Source organism: Mus caroli, unplaced genomic scaffold, assembly GCF_978045245.1.
Source record: "Mus caroli unplaced genomic scaffold, Mus_caroli_1 scaffold_3, whole genome shotgun sequence".
NCBI lineage: Eukaryota > Metazoa > Chordata > Mammalia > Rodentia > Muridae > Mus > Mus caroli.
Window position 1 is genome coordinate 2301307 of NW_028227258.1, and position 16897 is coordinate 2318203.

General features: G+C 40.3%; 1 protein-coding gene across 3 annotated transcripts in view; it reads right to left on the reverse strand.

Moving 5' to 3' along the window:
• The window catches only part of Ptger3 (prostaglandin E receptor 3), a 98955-nt gene that overhangs the window by 38332 nt on the left and 43726 nt on the right, over positions 1–16897 (reverse strand). For all 3 annotated transcript variants that reach the window (XM_021158885.3, XM_085835369.1, XM_021158884.3), the window contains exon 2: positions 16005–16184. In XM_021158885.3, the coding sequence (XP_021014544.1) occupies positions 16005–16184 (180 nt within the window). The remainder of the gene's footprint in view (positions 1–16004; positions 16185–16897) is intronic.

A 16897-nucleotide genomic window follows, 5' to 3' on the forward strand; every position in this document is an offset into this window, starting at 1 on the left:
TAGCCCCAAAGCTGCTCTGGCTGAGATACTTACTTCCCTTCCAAACATTGACCCACCAATCAAGTTGGCATCCCACTTGCCTCTTGCCTCTAGGATATTCTCTCCCCAAATGTTGTGCTGAGAAAATGGGAACAATGTTAACTCTCAGTGGGCCTTTATTCAGGGAGACAGGGTAATGTCCTTTATGCAAGGAAACCATGAAATACAGTCTTTCCTTGCTACTTCAAATTTTTAACCATTGTCCTATTAAAACCTGTTCTCATGAGATGAGACCCATCAATTATTATATAATTTTAAAATTACATAATTACGGATAACTATTATGAAGACTTTTGGACGCCATACCCAATCTGAACTTTGTAGAAGCTGGCCAGCACAGGGGCATTGTCACTCATTTTCCCTATGTAAACTCATTTCATTTAGTTTAATTAACTGCAGGTTATTAAAAATAAAAATTTTAAACAAATATAAAAAAAAAGTGTTGAAGCCATTTTGAGTAAATTTCGCTGGGTTCCAAGATGCCTGAGGACTGCATTTATTTTGAAATAGTCAAGCTATCATTAAAAATGAGATCAAAATAGATTCTAATATGCACCGATTTTCAACTCAGTAACACTTTGGGTGGACTGTCTTCAGAATTCACTTAGCAACAACAGCAGAATTCGAGTTTGGAGATGTTGAAATTTTATTCCCTTGAGAAAAAAAGACAAAAAAGTGAAGAACATTTTTTACTGTTCTAGTCAGTCTGACCAGAGGGCTGAAGAGCATTGCACTGAAGAGAAAACTGGAGAATAAAAGGCTATCAACCAACAGAAGAAAAACCCAAAAAGCAAGTGAAGAATTATTTCTTTCAAAAAAAAATAGTCTACATCCAAAACCACATTTTGCAGAGTAAAACTAGAGCAAGTTTCCTTTAAGCTACAGGTTTTCCCTGAGTCTCTTTGTAAATGAGAGGAAAACCCCTTGCTTTTCAGCTTCTCTGCAAGCCTGCTCCCATGCTAAAAAAAAAAAAAAATGAAGAAGCAAAGAACAAAGGGTCTGGGAAGCTTTTAGCTTCTGCAAAACCCACAGGCCTGGGCAGGAAGTGACTGCCACTACTGCCAACCACCTGCCACCTCCAAGAATGTCTGCCCTCCACTGCACCCTCCTAGCAAAGAAGAGTCTGGCTGTTTGCAGCACTGTGCACATGTACAGAGCAGACGTGGTCATACCAATTTCTGGTGAAAAGCTTGTTTGCTGGACTAAGCAATCCTATTATAAAAGCTTACTCCTTGTAGCTGCTGAAGATGGGTCTGCCTCTCAAAATGTCTCAGCCTCAATAGAGCCAGAGTCTTCCTTAGGCAGAGCCTCTGAGGTGCCCTCAGAGGTGAACTGGGGGGCTTTAGAAAATGCCAACAGCTGTAATTCTTTGGTCAGGGATTACGTGATATTTAAGCTGAGAACAGGCACGAAGCCCAGTTTGGCTCACATACTGTATAATGAACATGGTTGGAGATTTACCTCTAGTGAGCCTCAGCATCCTCCTCAGCAAATCTTGATAACAAGACCAAGATTTGAAGTACCTTGAAGTACAGGCACAGGATCTGTAGGCTCCGTGAATAATGGGATCATGAAATGAAGTCTATACTGTTGGTTCCTCTAGTCTCAGGTTTTCTCACATTTACTTAAAGACACCCAGAAATCCTAACTTCTGTTCTTCTGTGTTTTGTTTTGTGACTGAGTCTCACAGTCAATACTGGCTTCATCTTCCAGTCTATCTACTGTAGTCACCCAAGTGCTCAATGACATCCATACGTCATCACACCCAGCTGAGAGTTTGGCTCTTGACACTTTCCCCTAATTTGAAGGCCATTTTGAAAGCAAATGTCACCAAAATGATGAATAATTTAAAAATTAAATCATGGAGTCTAGAGAACAGGGAATCCAATAAAGACAGAAGGTGGAATGGATTAAAATTGTATTCTATCTACAAAGAGAGAATAAAGGCAGAGAGACCCAGGGTCAGCATGTGCGTTTAGTGATGGTGGATAAAGACAAGCAACATACACATTAGTTAGAAATGTGTTACTGAAAGCATGCCAAGACAGAGGCCAAGAAAGAAGCAGACTCCTGGCAGTGTGGAGGTGCAGGTTCAAGGCAGTCAGGTCTTGTCATGAGCCTTTGGCATTATTTGACTTTTTAAAACAACATTTTATTGGCACATTCATTGCACATAGTGAAAGGCTTCAGAAATATAATTTCAGGTACATCAAGAACTTTGACCACATTTATCACACAAGATCCTCCCTTTTCTCTGAGTGTTTTTAATACACACACACGCACACGCGCGCGCACACACACACACACACATATATATATATATATATATATATATATATATACTTCTACTAAAAATTTTTAAGAAAAAAAATGTTTAGAAAAACTACACAGTTGGGTTATAATGGACAGAGACCAAGAAACTTTTATTAACTTTTCAGTGTGAAGGTGGTGCACAAATGTATTAAGCCCATATTTTACAAATAAGTCAAAAAGAAATGAAGCATCATAAATTGTGTGCCCCATCTGGGTCAGTGACCAACCTTTAAGAGTGGTTCAGTGTCCCAGTGACAGTGTGGGTGCCTAACACTGAAGTGGAAGCTGTCTGAACAGCTCAAGATGAGAACAGCCAAGTTAGCTTACTGGTGGTGCTCTGTTAGTGAACAAGGTTGGCACAATAATAGCAGCCACCAGAATAGTGTTCTCAATAGTATGAGACTTTAGGAGTTTGCTTGCCCTAGTAATTTCAGGCTGGCTGGAAATCTGAGTTCAGAAAAATCTGTTGACTTATCAAGAACAAATAACCAGTAAATAACCAGTCTAACTGCTGCACTTGATATTCTAAGTCCTTGTCCATCCTGGGTGACTCCCTCTTTTACTTCTCACAAAAACCTAGAAAGCATTTTTGTGAAATAACTTTGCTGAAAGAATGGTTAAGAATAGTTTAAGCTGGAATTTTGATGGGGATTGCATTGAATCTGTAGATTGCTTTTGGCAAGATAGCCATTTTTACAATGTTGATCCTGCCAATCCATGAGCATGGGAGATCTTTCCATCTTCTGAGATCTTCTATAATTTCTTTCTTCAGAGACTTGAAGTTTTTATTATACAGATCTTTCACTTCCTTAGTTAGAGTCACGCCAAGATATTTTATATTATTTGTGACTATTGAGAAGGGTGTAGTTTCCCTAATTTCTTTCTCAGCCTGTTTATTCTTTGTGTAGAGAAAGGCCATTGATTTGTTTGAGTTAATTTTATATCCAGCTACTTCACCGAAGCTGTTTATCAGGCTTAGGAGTTCTCTGGTGGAATTTTTAGGGTCACTTATATATACTATCATATCATCTGCAAAAAGTGATATTTTGACTTCATCTTTTCCAATTTGTATCCCTTTGATCTCCTTTTGTTATCGAATTGCTCTGGCTAGGACTTCAAGTACAATGTTGAATAGGTATGGAGAAAGTGGACAGCCTTGTCTAGTCCCTGATTTTAGAGGGATTGCTTCAAGCTTCTCACCATTTACTTTGATGTTGGCTACTGGTTTTCTGTAGATTGCTTTTATCATGTTTAGGTATGGGCCTTGAATTCCTGATCTTTCCAAGACTTTTATCATGAATGGGTGTTGGATCTTGTCAAATGCTTTTTCCGCATCTAACGAGATGACCATGTGGTTTTTGTCTTTGAGTTTGTTTATATACTGGATTACGTTGATGGATTTCCGTATATTGAACCATCCCTGCATCCCTGGGATGAAACTCAATTCTTCAACGAATTAGAAAGTGCAATCTGCAAATTCATCTGGAATAACAAAAAACCTAGGATAGCAAAAACTCTTCTCAAGGATAAAAGAACCTCTGGTGGAATCACCATGCCGGACCTAAAGCTCTACTACAGAGCAATTGTGATAAAAACTGCATGGTACTGGTATAGTGACAGACAAATAGACCAATGGAATAGAATTGAAGACCCAGAAATGAACCCACACACCTACGGTCACTTGATCTTCGACAAGGGAGCTAAAAACATCCAGTGGAAGAAAGACAGCATTTTCAACAAATGGTGCTGGCACAACTGGTTGTTAACATGTAGAAGAATGCGAATCGATCCATTCCTATCTCCTTGTACTAAGGTCAAGTCTAAGTGGATCAAGGAACTTCACATAAAACCAGAGACACTGAAACTTATAGAGGAGAAAGTGGGGAAAAGCCTTGAAGATATGGGCACAGGGGAAAAATTCCTGAATAGAACAGTAATGGCTTGTGCTGTAAGATCGAGAATTGACAAGTGGGACCTCATGAAACTACAAAGCTTCTGCAAGGCTAAAGACACCATCAATAAGACAAAAAAACCACCAACAGATTGGGAAAGGATCTTCACCTATCCTAAATCAGATAAGGGACTAATATCCAATATATATAAAGAACTCAAGAAGGTGGACTCCAGAAAGTCAAATAATCCCATTAAAAAATGGGGCTCAGAACTGAACAAAGAATTCTCGCCTGAGGAATACCGAATGGCAGAGAAACACCTGAAAAAATGTTCAACATCCTTAATCATCAGGGAAATGCAAATCAAAACAACCCTGAGATTCCACCTCACACCAGTCAGAATGGCTAAGATCAAAAATTCAGGTGACAGCAGTTGCTGGCGAGGATGTGGAGAAAGAGGAACACTCCTCCATTGTTGGTGGGATTGCAAGCTTGTACAACCACTCTGGAAATCAGTCTGGCGGTTCCTCAGAAAATTGGACATAGTACTACCGGAGGATCCAGCAATACCTCTCCTGGGCATATATCCAGAAGATGTCCCAACCGGTAAAAAGGACACATGTTCCACTATGTTCATAGCAGCCCTATTTATAATAGCCAGAAGCTGGAAAGAACCCAGATGTCCCTCAACAGAGGAATGGATACAGAAATTATGGTACATTTACACAATGGAGTACTACTCAGCTATTAAAAAGAATGAATTTATGAAATTCCTAGCCAAATGGATGGACCTGGAGGGCATCATCTTGAGTGAAGTAACACAATCACAAAAGAACTCACACAATATGTATTCACTGATAAGTGGATATTAGCCCAAAACTTAGGATACCCAAGATTTAAGATACAATTTGCTAAACGCATGAAACTCAAGAAGAATGAAGACCAAAGTGTGGACACTGTGCACCTTCTCAGAATTGGGAACAAAACACCCAGGGAAGGAGTTACAGAGACAAAGTTCGTAGCGGTGATGAAAGGATGGACCATTTAGAGACTGCCGTACCCAGGGATCCATCCCATAATCAACTTCTAAACGCTGACACCATTGCATACACTAGCAAGATTTTGCTGAAAGGACCCAAATATAGCTGTCTCTTGTGAGACGATGCTGGGGCCTAGCAAACACAGGAGTGGATGTTCACAGTCAGCTATTGGATGTATCACAGGGCTCCCAATGGAGAAGCTAGAGTAAGTACCCAAGGAGCTAAAGGGATCTGCAACCCTATTGTTGGAACAACATGATGTACTAACTAGAACCCCGGAGCTCTTGTCTCTAGCTGCATATGTATCGAAAGATGGCCTAGTCAGCCATCAATGGAAAGAGAGGCCCATTGGACTTGCAAACTTTATATGCCCCAATATAGGGGAATGCCAGGGCCAAAAGAATGGGAATGGGTGGATAGGGAAGTGGGGGGGCGCTATGGGGGACTTTTGGGATAGCATTGGAAACGTAATTGAGGAAAATATGTAATAAAAATATTAAAAAAAAAAAAGAATAGTTTAAGCTGGACAGTGGTGGCGCATGCCTTTAATCCCAGCACTTGGGAGGCAGTAGCAGGTGGATCTCCGAGTTTGAGGCCAGCCTGGTCTACAGAGTGGGTTCCAGGACAGCCAGGACTACACAGAGAAACCCTGTCTCAAAAAAAAATTATATTGGGCATATCAGATGGCACAGGGAAATCTGTTGATGAGCAATGTACAACATTTAAATTATGAATGTAGAGCACTTAAATTAGTAATCATTCTTGGCCATATATTAACACTTCAACAATTATTTTCAGCAAGAATTACTTTTGTTTCCATAGTTCTGAAAATGATGATATAAGGGGAAAAGTTTTCAATCGCCAATAAATAGCAAAATTAGGTGACAATAGGCAATCACTTTTCTCCAAAAATGATGTTTGGTGAATCTTCTCCAAACCACTGACCCTTAAGAATCCCTGTGTGATGTAAAAAAAAAAAAATACTCCTGAAAGTCATGCAAGAATGCAGCCCACTTCCATATCAGAGAACAATTTCTAATTTATGGAGTTTTGAAGGTTCTAAGATTTCATTTCCATCTTCATTTATGAGGCAATAGCAATGCAGAGATCAATTTCACAAAGCACTCCATACTTTTCCCCAGAGAAATTCAGGTCATAAACTATGCTGCAGCTTCTTCTGAAGGCAACAGTGTACAGGGCAAGAGTGTGCACCTTGAACCTATACAAAGACTGGGTCAGCCAGGACATCACTGCCACTGGCATTTTTTTCTTTTTATCTTTCTTTGTTCCCCCTCCCCTTTTTTAAGACAGGGTTTCTCTGTATAGCCCTGGCTGTCCTAGAACTCGCTCTGTAGACCAGGCTGGCCTCACAGAGATCTGCTTGCCTCTGTTTCCTGAATGCTGGGATTAAAGGTATGAACCACCACACCTGGCTGCCATCTGCATTTTAAATAGTAATACATAGTCTTAGCTCATGCAGAACTATAGACAAATTCTAATCATTAGCTTGTTTTTATGTAGACTATACTCAGAATTAGGGCTGTGCTTCTTATAAATTCTGAATATCATTTTAAGTCTCTCTTGCTGGGTCAGCACAAAGTGAAGCAAAAGAATTCTCTTTGTGTGAAGACAAATGAGTCATAGGATAATTTTTGTTTTAAAAACTTGTTTCAGATGGACCAAATGTGGTGGTGCACACCTTTAATCTAGGCACTGAGAGGCAGAGGCAGGAGGATCTCAGTTCAAGGCCAGCCTGGTCTACAAAGCTAGTTCTGGGACAGCCAGGGCCACATAGAGAAACCCTGTCTTGAAAACCAAAACCAACCAACCAACTAAATAAAAAATAGAAAAAAGAAAAAGAAAGCTTGTTTCAGGGATTACATATTTAGTGCAATGCTTGCCTAGCAAGTGCAACGTTCTGGATTTGGTTCCTGTTCTGTTTATAGTGAGAAATGACCATCCCTTCTCCTTAGGTTGGGTCACACTCTGTCTTGTTGTCATGCAATGGCAGTTTTTAAAGTGACAGTGGTGGGGTGAAGTCACCTTACTCTGTCACTTACCCTATCTGTTCCCATAGGTCTGAAGGGAGATGTTACAGAGTGTGACTCTTCACTGGGAAGTAAACATATAGACTTCAGCTTTCACCATTTTTTTTTTTTACAAGACAGGAAGACTTACTCAATCCCTGACTCACGAAGAAACTCAGTAAGAGTCCCTACCTAACCTGTGTCCACCAACTCCCAAGGGAGTCCATAGATGAGCATGGTGGTCAAAGAGGGTAGGCGTGAGCGCTGTAGTTTATATGACACATAGTCCATAGATGAGCATGGTGGTAGTAGGGGGTAGGCGTGAGTGCTGTAGTTTTTATGACACATCACAGATGTCTCTGCCCTTTTCACAAGGAGGGGGTCAAATGTGCTATCAAAGCATTTGAAAAACAACTCTGTGTCTGAGGAATCCAGCCTTGTTAGTTCATCCAGAGACATTTCCTCAATATCTACTGGCTATGATACAAATCATCTTAGGAGGAAATGCATGTTCTCTGGTTATCTTACACACACCAGGCAGATGAAAGACTCTTTAAAGAAAAGCTCTACAAGGCACCTGCCAGGAAATGTGTCCTTAATTACACTGAATTAAAACACGAAAGAAACTCCCATTAGCAATCCCTCATAGAGACACCAGAATAGATGTTAGGGCGTCAGTAGAAAGACAATACTCCTGAGAGAGTGCACGTCCCCTTCTATGAATAGGCTTATGAGCTTACAGAAGCTGGTCAGGCTGCTGTAACCCAGGCACTATAGACACGGTAGCGCTGCATTTTTACAGCCACACACATATTCCAGGCATACAGACCCACTTGCCTTCGTGGCCCCTTTCTGAAATCACAGATTTCTACTGGGGACCAACATGTCTAACAATTTTTCTTGTCCTCACTAAGGACATATTCCTTAGGTATATGGTGAGTGAAGTCTAAGATGCTGTGTAACAAGCCTACCAAAAAAAAAAAAAAAAAAAAAAAAAAGTCTGCCCCAGTGTATCTGCAGTGCCAAACTGAGTGGCCTAGTCACTTCTGCTTAAAAGTTAGAGAGAGGTAGATGGAAAGTTAGAACAGCTGTAGGAGCAGTTAGAAAGCTGCGAGGTTCTGGAGAAGTGAGGTGAAATGTCTTCTAATATCCTACCTTCAGGTCATCAGTGTTTCCTTTCTTTAAAACACACTAAAATATCGCCTATTGATCCTCAGTACCTCACATATCCCAGTGATTTTGTAGTTCTGATAGAATTCTCTCCCTTTCTCCTACTATATTGTAAATGCAAAGTGTGTCTGTGTATGTGTCTGTGTGTGATTATAAGTGGAGCAGATTGTAAGTGCAAAGTGTGAACTACATATTATTTGTTTAGTGTGTGTGTGATAATGTCTTTGTGTATGTTTCTGTGTGTGTGCATTCATGTGTATATGTCTGAGTTTATGTGTCTCTGTGTATGTGTCTTTGTGTGCCTCTGTGCGTATGTCTGTATGTGCATGTGCATCTGTATGTCTGTGTATATGTCTATGTATGATTGTAAGTGTACTAGATTGTAAATGCAATGTGTGAATTACATATTATCTGTTTGGCCTGTGTGTGTGTCTCTGTGTGTGTCTCTGTGTGTGTCTGTGTATGATTGTAAGTACATTAAATTGTAAATTCGAAGTGTGAACTACGTATTACTTGTTTAGTGTGTGTGTGATCATGTCTTTCTGTGTGTGTGCATCTGTGTGCTTATGTGTGTGTCTGTGCATGTTATCTCTGTGTGTGTCTGTATCTATGTGTGATTTGTAAGTGCATTAGATTGTAAGTTCAAAGTAATAAGTGCATATTACTTGTTTAGTGTGTGTGTATGAGTGTGTTTCTGTGTATGTATGTGTGTGAGTGCCTGTATTATGTGCATGTGTCTGTGTGTGACTATCTATCTGTGTGTGTTTATGTGTGTCCCTGTCTGTATGTATATGCCTGTGTCTGTCTGTCTGTCTGTCTGTGTGAGTGTATATATGTGCCAGAGCTGTATGTAGAGGTCTGAGCACACCCTCCTAGACTTGGTTCCTCTCTCTATTATGTGGATCTCCAGGACCCAACCCAGGTTATTAAGCGTAGCAGTAGATACCTTACCTGCTCAGCCATGCCACTGGGTCTCCCGAAGCTCAAGGTTTAAAAAAATTAACCCTGATGTTTTATCTCCTACCAGAGATAGAACCAGGTACACAGGGTTGCAGAGAGAAGAACAGAGCTGAGGAACTGGCTCCACACCTGTGCCAGCTGCACCTGCATGGCATTCACCCAGCAGCCACCAGCAAGCACCAGATCACTAAGAACAATTGACCCTGTCTCCTCAGGATACGAACACAGGGACCTCACACCCCATGGCCAGCAGGCTCCCTATACTGTGGTGAGTATTTCTAGTCAGACATACCCCCTCTGCCTATAATGACTTTCTCTGGGGTTGCGCATAATTAAGAATGTGATCCTGGCCTTACAATTCTCCTGTGGGAGGAACAGAAAAGAGACTTTGTTCCAGAAGCCTTTTCTTAGGAAGAAGGCAGGTAAGCTCAATGTACTAGTTTTAATATGTCTGAATTTCTGGAGCAGAGCAGGGGTGGAGCCTGACCATCACTACCACAAGAATCCAACACTGGGGTCTGTTGGCCAAAGGTCTCTGATAGCTCAGGTACCAGTGGTAGTTTACACCAGAATCCACAAAGCAAGGAAAAGAGTTTAATGCATGAATCAGGTTTTGTGTTAAAAACAGCAATCTGGAGAGAGGCAGCATGCTGAAAGTGCAGACAGAGCAGCTTTCCACCATGGAGAGAACCAATGACTTCCTGCATGAGGTCATAGAGTCCGAACAGTACAGTTGTTCCAAACAGGACAGGGCTGCTGCAGGACACTGGGCTTGTATTTGACCAAGCACAGCAAGCAGGAGATCAGCAAGATGCTTAATACCATTGTGAACAGAATATCCCCAACAAGAAAACATTCCTGAGATCGGGAAATAAAAACAGGGACATTTCATATCATTTGCTTTATTTTTTTCATTGACAGACAACATAAATAACAGACATTTTTACATACACAGACAAGCTGTCCTTGGATACTGTCAGAATTCTGATGTACATCTTATACATTCATTCTTTGACTACATAGTATTATAAGTATCAGCCTGTAAAACACATGGTAGTTATATTTAAATACACTGCAATGAAATAACCATAAAGGTTTACACAAGGCAGTAAAACACACTTTCCTGTGTGGCCAAAGCATGTGGGGATAAAGCAGTGAGGAGGAGAGGCGGAAAACTTCCTGCTCTGATCACTTTAGTGGGGCTTAAAGTGCAGGTGCAGCCAGGACCCCACCCCAGAAAATGGGGTTCCTATCTGTGAGCTGTGAGCAGCCTACAGTAATTAATGTGACAATAGATTGTCAGTCTCTCTCCTCCCTCTCCCTCTCCCCCTCTCCCCCTCTATCCCTCTCCCTCTCTCCCTCTCTCCCTCTCTCCCTCTCTCCCTCTCTCCCTCTCTCCCTCTCTCTCTCTCTCCCTCTCTCCCTCTCTCCCTCTCTCCCTCTCTCCCTCTCTCCTTCTCTCCCTCATTATCTGAGTGAATGCATTTACCATTTCTCTTTTGAAGATGAGCCCAGGGCCGCACTCTTTGTCTTCCTGGTAAGTAGTATCTCCAGTTAAATGAAGCCCCTCCCTGCCTCTGCTTCTGCGTTCTGCCTTAAAGGACCAGGGTTTTTAGCATGTTGCAGTGGACAAGGCTTCTCTACCATAATCTCCACCTCATCCAATGCATACACACATAGTTGTCCTTTCTAAAACACTAAGAATCTCGAATTACACAGACCTCCCGTAGCTTCTCAATAAACATTGATTTTTCCAGAATCTGAAAACTACACAAGGAAACTATTTTCAAATGGCTGCTCAATCTTGGTGGCTTGTGGCACACTGTCCCAAGACCTACTTACTTTAAAAGATGAACATACTTTAAATCTAAAGCATTTCACACCAGAATCTAAAGCTTCGCAATTAAAAGGGGACATTAGATGTGGAATTCTTTCCAAAATACTCAAAAAGCATGAAAGGGCTGTTTTTTTTGGGGGGGGGGATTTGTTTTTTGTTTTTTCTGGGAGATTTCTTTCCTTCCTCCCTTTCTTTACTTCATAATAAAATTGCTCCATTGAAGCTGACGAGAAACAACGCAAGCCTCACCAACAGCAAATATCTCTGTTCTTTGCTTTCTCTGAGAGGACAGGCGACTAGTCAGGGTGAGGAAGATGGTGGGGGTAAATCAGCTTCAAAGGTGGGTGTGGGAAGCCAGCACACAAGCTGCTTAATGTTTAGAACATACAGCTGGCCGGCGAGAAGCTCAGTGGAACTCAGACAGGTAGGAATTATGATGTACATGGTAGAAGCTGTCTTTGCAGAGAATGGCCTCTGCTTATGGTGTCACCCTATAATGGTGAGAGGTAAATGTTCCCAGGCTGTGAACATAAAGCATGATACACAAACTAAAAACTAAAAAGTTTCCTTCATTCTCTGGTTCGTGCTTCATTTGCTGTTACCAACTATTTCCTTGGGTTGAGTTTTAAACTTTGTAATACTTCCATTCATAATACTGTGATAATGTCAGTTGTAGCTTAACTCTAGTCAGCATTTCACTGCAACACAGAAAACACATCTCTGGTCTTAATCAGAGATGCACAAGTTTTAAACATTTATTTAGATTTTAATTTTGACATATTTTAATTTTTTTTAAAAAAATCACAAAACAAACATTAAGTAAGGATCTGTGATAATCTGACACAGTCTATGACAGGGTGGATAAAACACATTTTAATTATTCTAGTTAGTTAAGCTACTCCAGGACTTACTGCAAGAAGTGCTTTGCAGGTGACTTGATACTCTACCCTACATCATGTGCAGCTTCAGAGTAACTTGAAGTTAACTGGCAACTCACTTGCCAATAAATTTAGAAGAGCTATTTTTCATCTCTGGTTTGCTCTCAGCCCAAAGGAGCTATTGAATAATTGAATAATTTTTTTTATGCTGGGGAAATCTGAAAGCCAGTCACTAATTTGGTGCCTCCAATTTATAAAACTGTGAAAACTGTTGATTAAATAATCAATGAATTTCAAATCCAAATGGACTTCAAGCATCAGTATGCTGCTAAGGTGCCACCACTTTGCAGCCTGCCTGTGAGTTTTAGGTCTCATCATTAACTTATGGAACATTCTATAATATTTTTCTGTAACTCTGTCAGGAAATCTTTTATAAGATCAAGAAAAATTATGCAAAAATATACATATGCCTTTCATTTCAGAATAGTTTAAGCCTATTGTGATTAAACATTTATTTATTTAAAATGTCTTGATATACAGCATTAGGCAAATTGATAAATCTCAAATTGTTGTGATTATTTTCTGAGATGCTGTCTCTGTGTTGCCTGGCTGGCAGGAAATCACTACATAAGCTAGAGTAGCCTCAATTTGAAATGATCTTCTGGTCTATACCTCTGTAGTCTGAACTAGTGGCATGGGCCACAATGCCTGGCTCTAAAATAACCATAAAACATTTTGTTTCTCCAACTGAAGAGTATTTTTTAAGACAGTCACTGAGTCCATTTTATTTGAAATGTTAACTCTTTGTATTTGACAACATATTGTCTATCCTGTCTATGATATAACATGAAGTCTAAATTTATTTGAAAACATAGATACTAGCTAATTTTACATGTGTTTCTATATTTCAGTCACTTGGTCTCTCCATGTGGTTTTCTGGGACTCTAATTAATACTTTCAAGTTCAAGAATGGACTATAAGCTTATGTAAGCATTCTTCTTCCTGTGCATGCATACTCATGGATAAATGAGCTCTGTGGGAGTGACCTTAAAGATCAATGAATTGACCTTGAGAGCTTGCTTGGAGTGCCTTGGTACTGCTGACTGCTGAAATACTGAGAAAGAGGGACATGAAAGAGTTCTGCGACAGCTCCTAATCCCACCCTCCTTCACTCTCCCCCAAAGTAACAGACTAGACAGAAAGTCATCAGAAAGAATTCTTAAAAATTGTGATAAGGATGCTGAAGTGTAGTTCTCTACAACTGATGGCTTCTGATGGGGTGTGTATGGGGAAGGACTCAGTTTTCTTTACGGGGCTGGTCACCAGGAGTTTGATCATGCTCCTGTGAATATATGGACAACACAAACTGCACTTGTTTTTTGTTCTTCGTCTTTTTTGGGGGGGTGGGGCTGGGAGGACTGGGAAGTGAGGGTTCTTGGGGTTTATCATGAGAAATTTCTAAATAGTCAATAAAAATATTATTAGGAAAAAATAAAGACCAGTGAATTGAACTCAGGAAAGAGATATCCCCTTCTGTCTGCAGAAGTCCACTTCCTGTACAGAGAACCTCTGCAGCATACCACTGAACTCCCACCATCCAACACTGAGACTCGGGAGATTTTTACTTCTCATCCTGGACATACCAATGGCTTCCCAGGTTAAAAAACAAAAACAAAACCTCACAATTTCTTCCCTCGAGGCCTCCTTTTAAAGCTTGTTCAAAAGTAGCCATCCATTCACTCCTACCATGGAATCCCTGGGCAGGAACTGATTTTATAGCCTAGAATATGTTTCAACCTCTTCTGGTTTTGTAGCTTGGTGAGAACTGATGTACTTTTCATAGTGACTCCCTTTACAAGTTGGAAATATATCCTTTAGATTATTAACGCAAATGACACCATGCTATAAAGCAACACAGCAAATGCCTCTAAAGGCATGTCTCTGTCTACTCAACTAAGTAAGAAGTCATTTGCTTCACAGGTTGGACGAGCTATAACAAATGTGTCAAAAGCAGAAGTGTTGGCAGAATCTCATTCACTCATCCATTTAATGATGTTTATTGGAAAAATCCTATATTTCAGGTGCTACAGTAAGTGTTGGAAGAAAGATTAAAATTACACTTCACCACTCAAACCCAGCTGTGTGTCTACCTGATCACAAGAGGGCTCAGGAGCACTCCAAAACAAAGCCTCTTTGTTATAAGGTCATTTAAGTATTGGGAGAGGAGAGTTTTGTCTTATACTCTATAAATCATATAAAAGGGAGATTTTAATAACAGGGTTAGTATAGGTTTGTTCTTGTCTTTATTTTCACATCTGGATTATGGAGCCATTCTGGATGATGACGGTGCCTCCACTAGACTTTAAGTTCTGACTCAGTTTGACCTGATCTTTTAGACTGATTATCCTAACTGTCCTAGGCCAGTAAGCATAATTCATCTAACAGATATAGTGTAACAGTTACAATCAACCCTCATCCAAACTGTACTAATGACAAGAAAATGCCATTATGTAGGAAGCTGAAAGAAATCTTCAGCTTTGGAGAAACTAGAAAGCAATAAAGTACAAATCAGAATCTTCACATTAATTATTAATGAACTTGCAAAAGGAGGGTGCCAAAGAATAAAAACAGTTGTCTGGGATTGTCCCGAAAGAACACAATGTTTGTGGGGTAACTTTTAAGCTCTAAAATCCCAAAGCTCCTGCTTGTAATTTACCTGTGAGACAAGGAGACATTAAGCCAAAGGACCAAGCCTGTGCCCTTGTAAACTGTGTGAAAAGCAAGCCCAGTCACAGAGCTAAGTGAGAATGCTAGCCCAAGGGCAGGGCAAAGGCTGAAAAGTCATTAATATTCCTATCTTACAAGAAAGCCAAACTATGGCAAATCTTTATTTAGTGTCTAAATTTCTATTTGTTCTAGAGTCAGAGTTGGTATTTAAAGACAAGAGAACACTAGGAGCAGGACTAACCCTCAGTTCTCAATCCAGCCTTTAGGCAGCATTCTGAAATACAGTTCATGACTCTCATAGATCAGTTAGGACTTCCCTCCAGGCTTCTAAGAATGCAAAATGTATTCAAAGGAAAGAACATTCTGAAACAGAGGGCAGACATAAACTGTCTTGTTTGCAGCAAGTAGAGTTGTCTCTTATTCAATTAAGGAATAAACTTCCATACCAACCCAACCAAAGTTAAGTTTTATAAAGTTATGAGCTAATAATCTACTGAACAATATTTGAATAGCATCAGGACAATAAATATGTGGATATGTTATACATTTTTAAAAACCCAATTAGATGCTTTAAATTTTGAGTGGAAAAAGTGTGTCAGAAAAGTTACAGAGACAATGATGAAAGAGAACATGACCAATGTCCTCAGACAACACAAATCATCGCTGTGGCTTCATCCCTTGCCCAGGGGGTTACACTCCCAAGTCCCCACAAAGTGTGCTGGGGCAGCAACCATTCTTACCCCCAAGTATCTCAAGGTCATTTGTCAGTGTTTCTTCACATAAATAACCCCATATTCAGTTAACACTGGCAAAGACTCAAAATGCTAGACTGTTATTAACAGATTTCCCTTTGTTTGTGTTTCAGGATTTTGGCACAGAAAGGATTATCTATGTTTCTCAGACCATCTAGCTTTATATCAAATATTCCACCCCAAAACATAAACAGCAGCATACCAGAAATGCCTCAGTCCATAAGGGTTAGGGACATTGGCTGCAAAAACTGTGTCTATGTTCATTGGCTGTGTTCTCTTTCATGGCCCTGGCTGTACTACTTCATTAGACAATGAGATGGCCTGCCCTTTCTGTCCATCACTAGAGCAACTGGAGACAGCGTTTGCTACCTGGCAGAACTTCCGAAGAAGGATCTTTCTTAGCAGCAGATAAACCCAGGGATCCAAGATCTGGTTCAGTGAAGCCAGGCGAACTGCAATTAGGAAGGAATTGCACTCCTTCTCCTTTCCCATCTGTGTCTTGCATTGCTCAACCGACATCTGATTGAAGATCATTTTCAACATCATTATCTAAGGGAGAAGCACAAAGAGTTGTTGCAAAGCTTGACAAAGTCACACACATCTCTGCAGAGCACCTGGCACAGCCTGTATTTTCATAAGCTCACTGCTGAACGCTGAACTGAGTGTCTATCCAGACACTGTAACAGATTGCTGCTCTAAGTTGAGCCTGTTCTATGAATTTCCCCACATTTTGGGAGATTTGACAGGACATAGTTTTGTAAAACACATGGACTCTTGGCTCTTGGCCTTTGAAATTTAAGAAGCCTGGATATAATACATCTCAAAATTAGCCAAATTCACCAGTAGGCTGGCACCCAAATGAGACTTCAGAAATAATGATCTGAGAATACAGTAAGTATAAATGTCAGTAATTCCAATTAAAGTCTATCATTGAATAAAAATGTAGAAGAAAGGGGGAAAACAACCACACATCGGTGGCTTTTGTTTCTCTAGTGTGGGTACTGTGGGACAGTATTCACATGGTTTAGTAAACTTAAAGGTTGGGACTATTACCACTTCCTTTTTACAGTTTCAAAAACTATAATTTAATGACGTGAAATGGCTGAGCCAAATTCAAATTTAAGTTTATTAAAACTAACAAGTTATGTGGTTGCAGAGATGGCTCAGAGGTTGAGAATGCTGGCTGCTCTTCCAGATTTGAGCTCAGTTCCCAGCACCCACAAGGTATCTTACAACTAACTGTAAGTCCAGTTCTAGGGGAC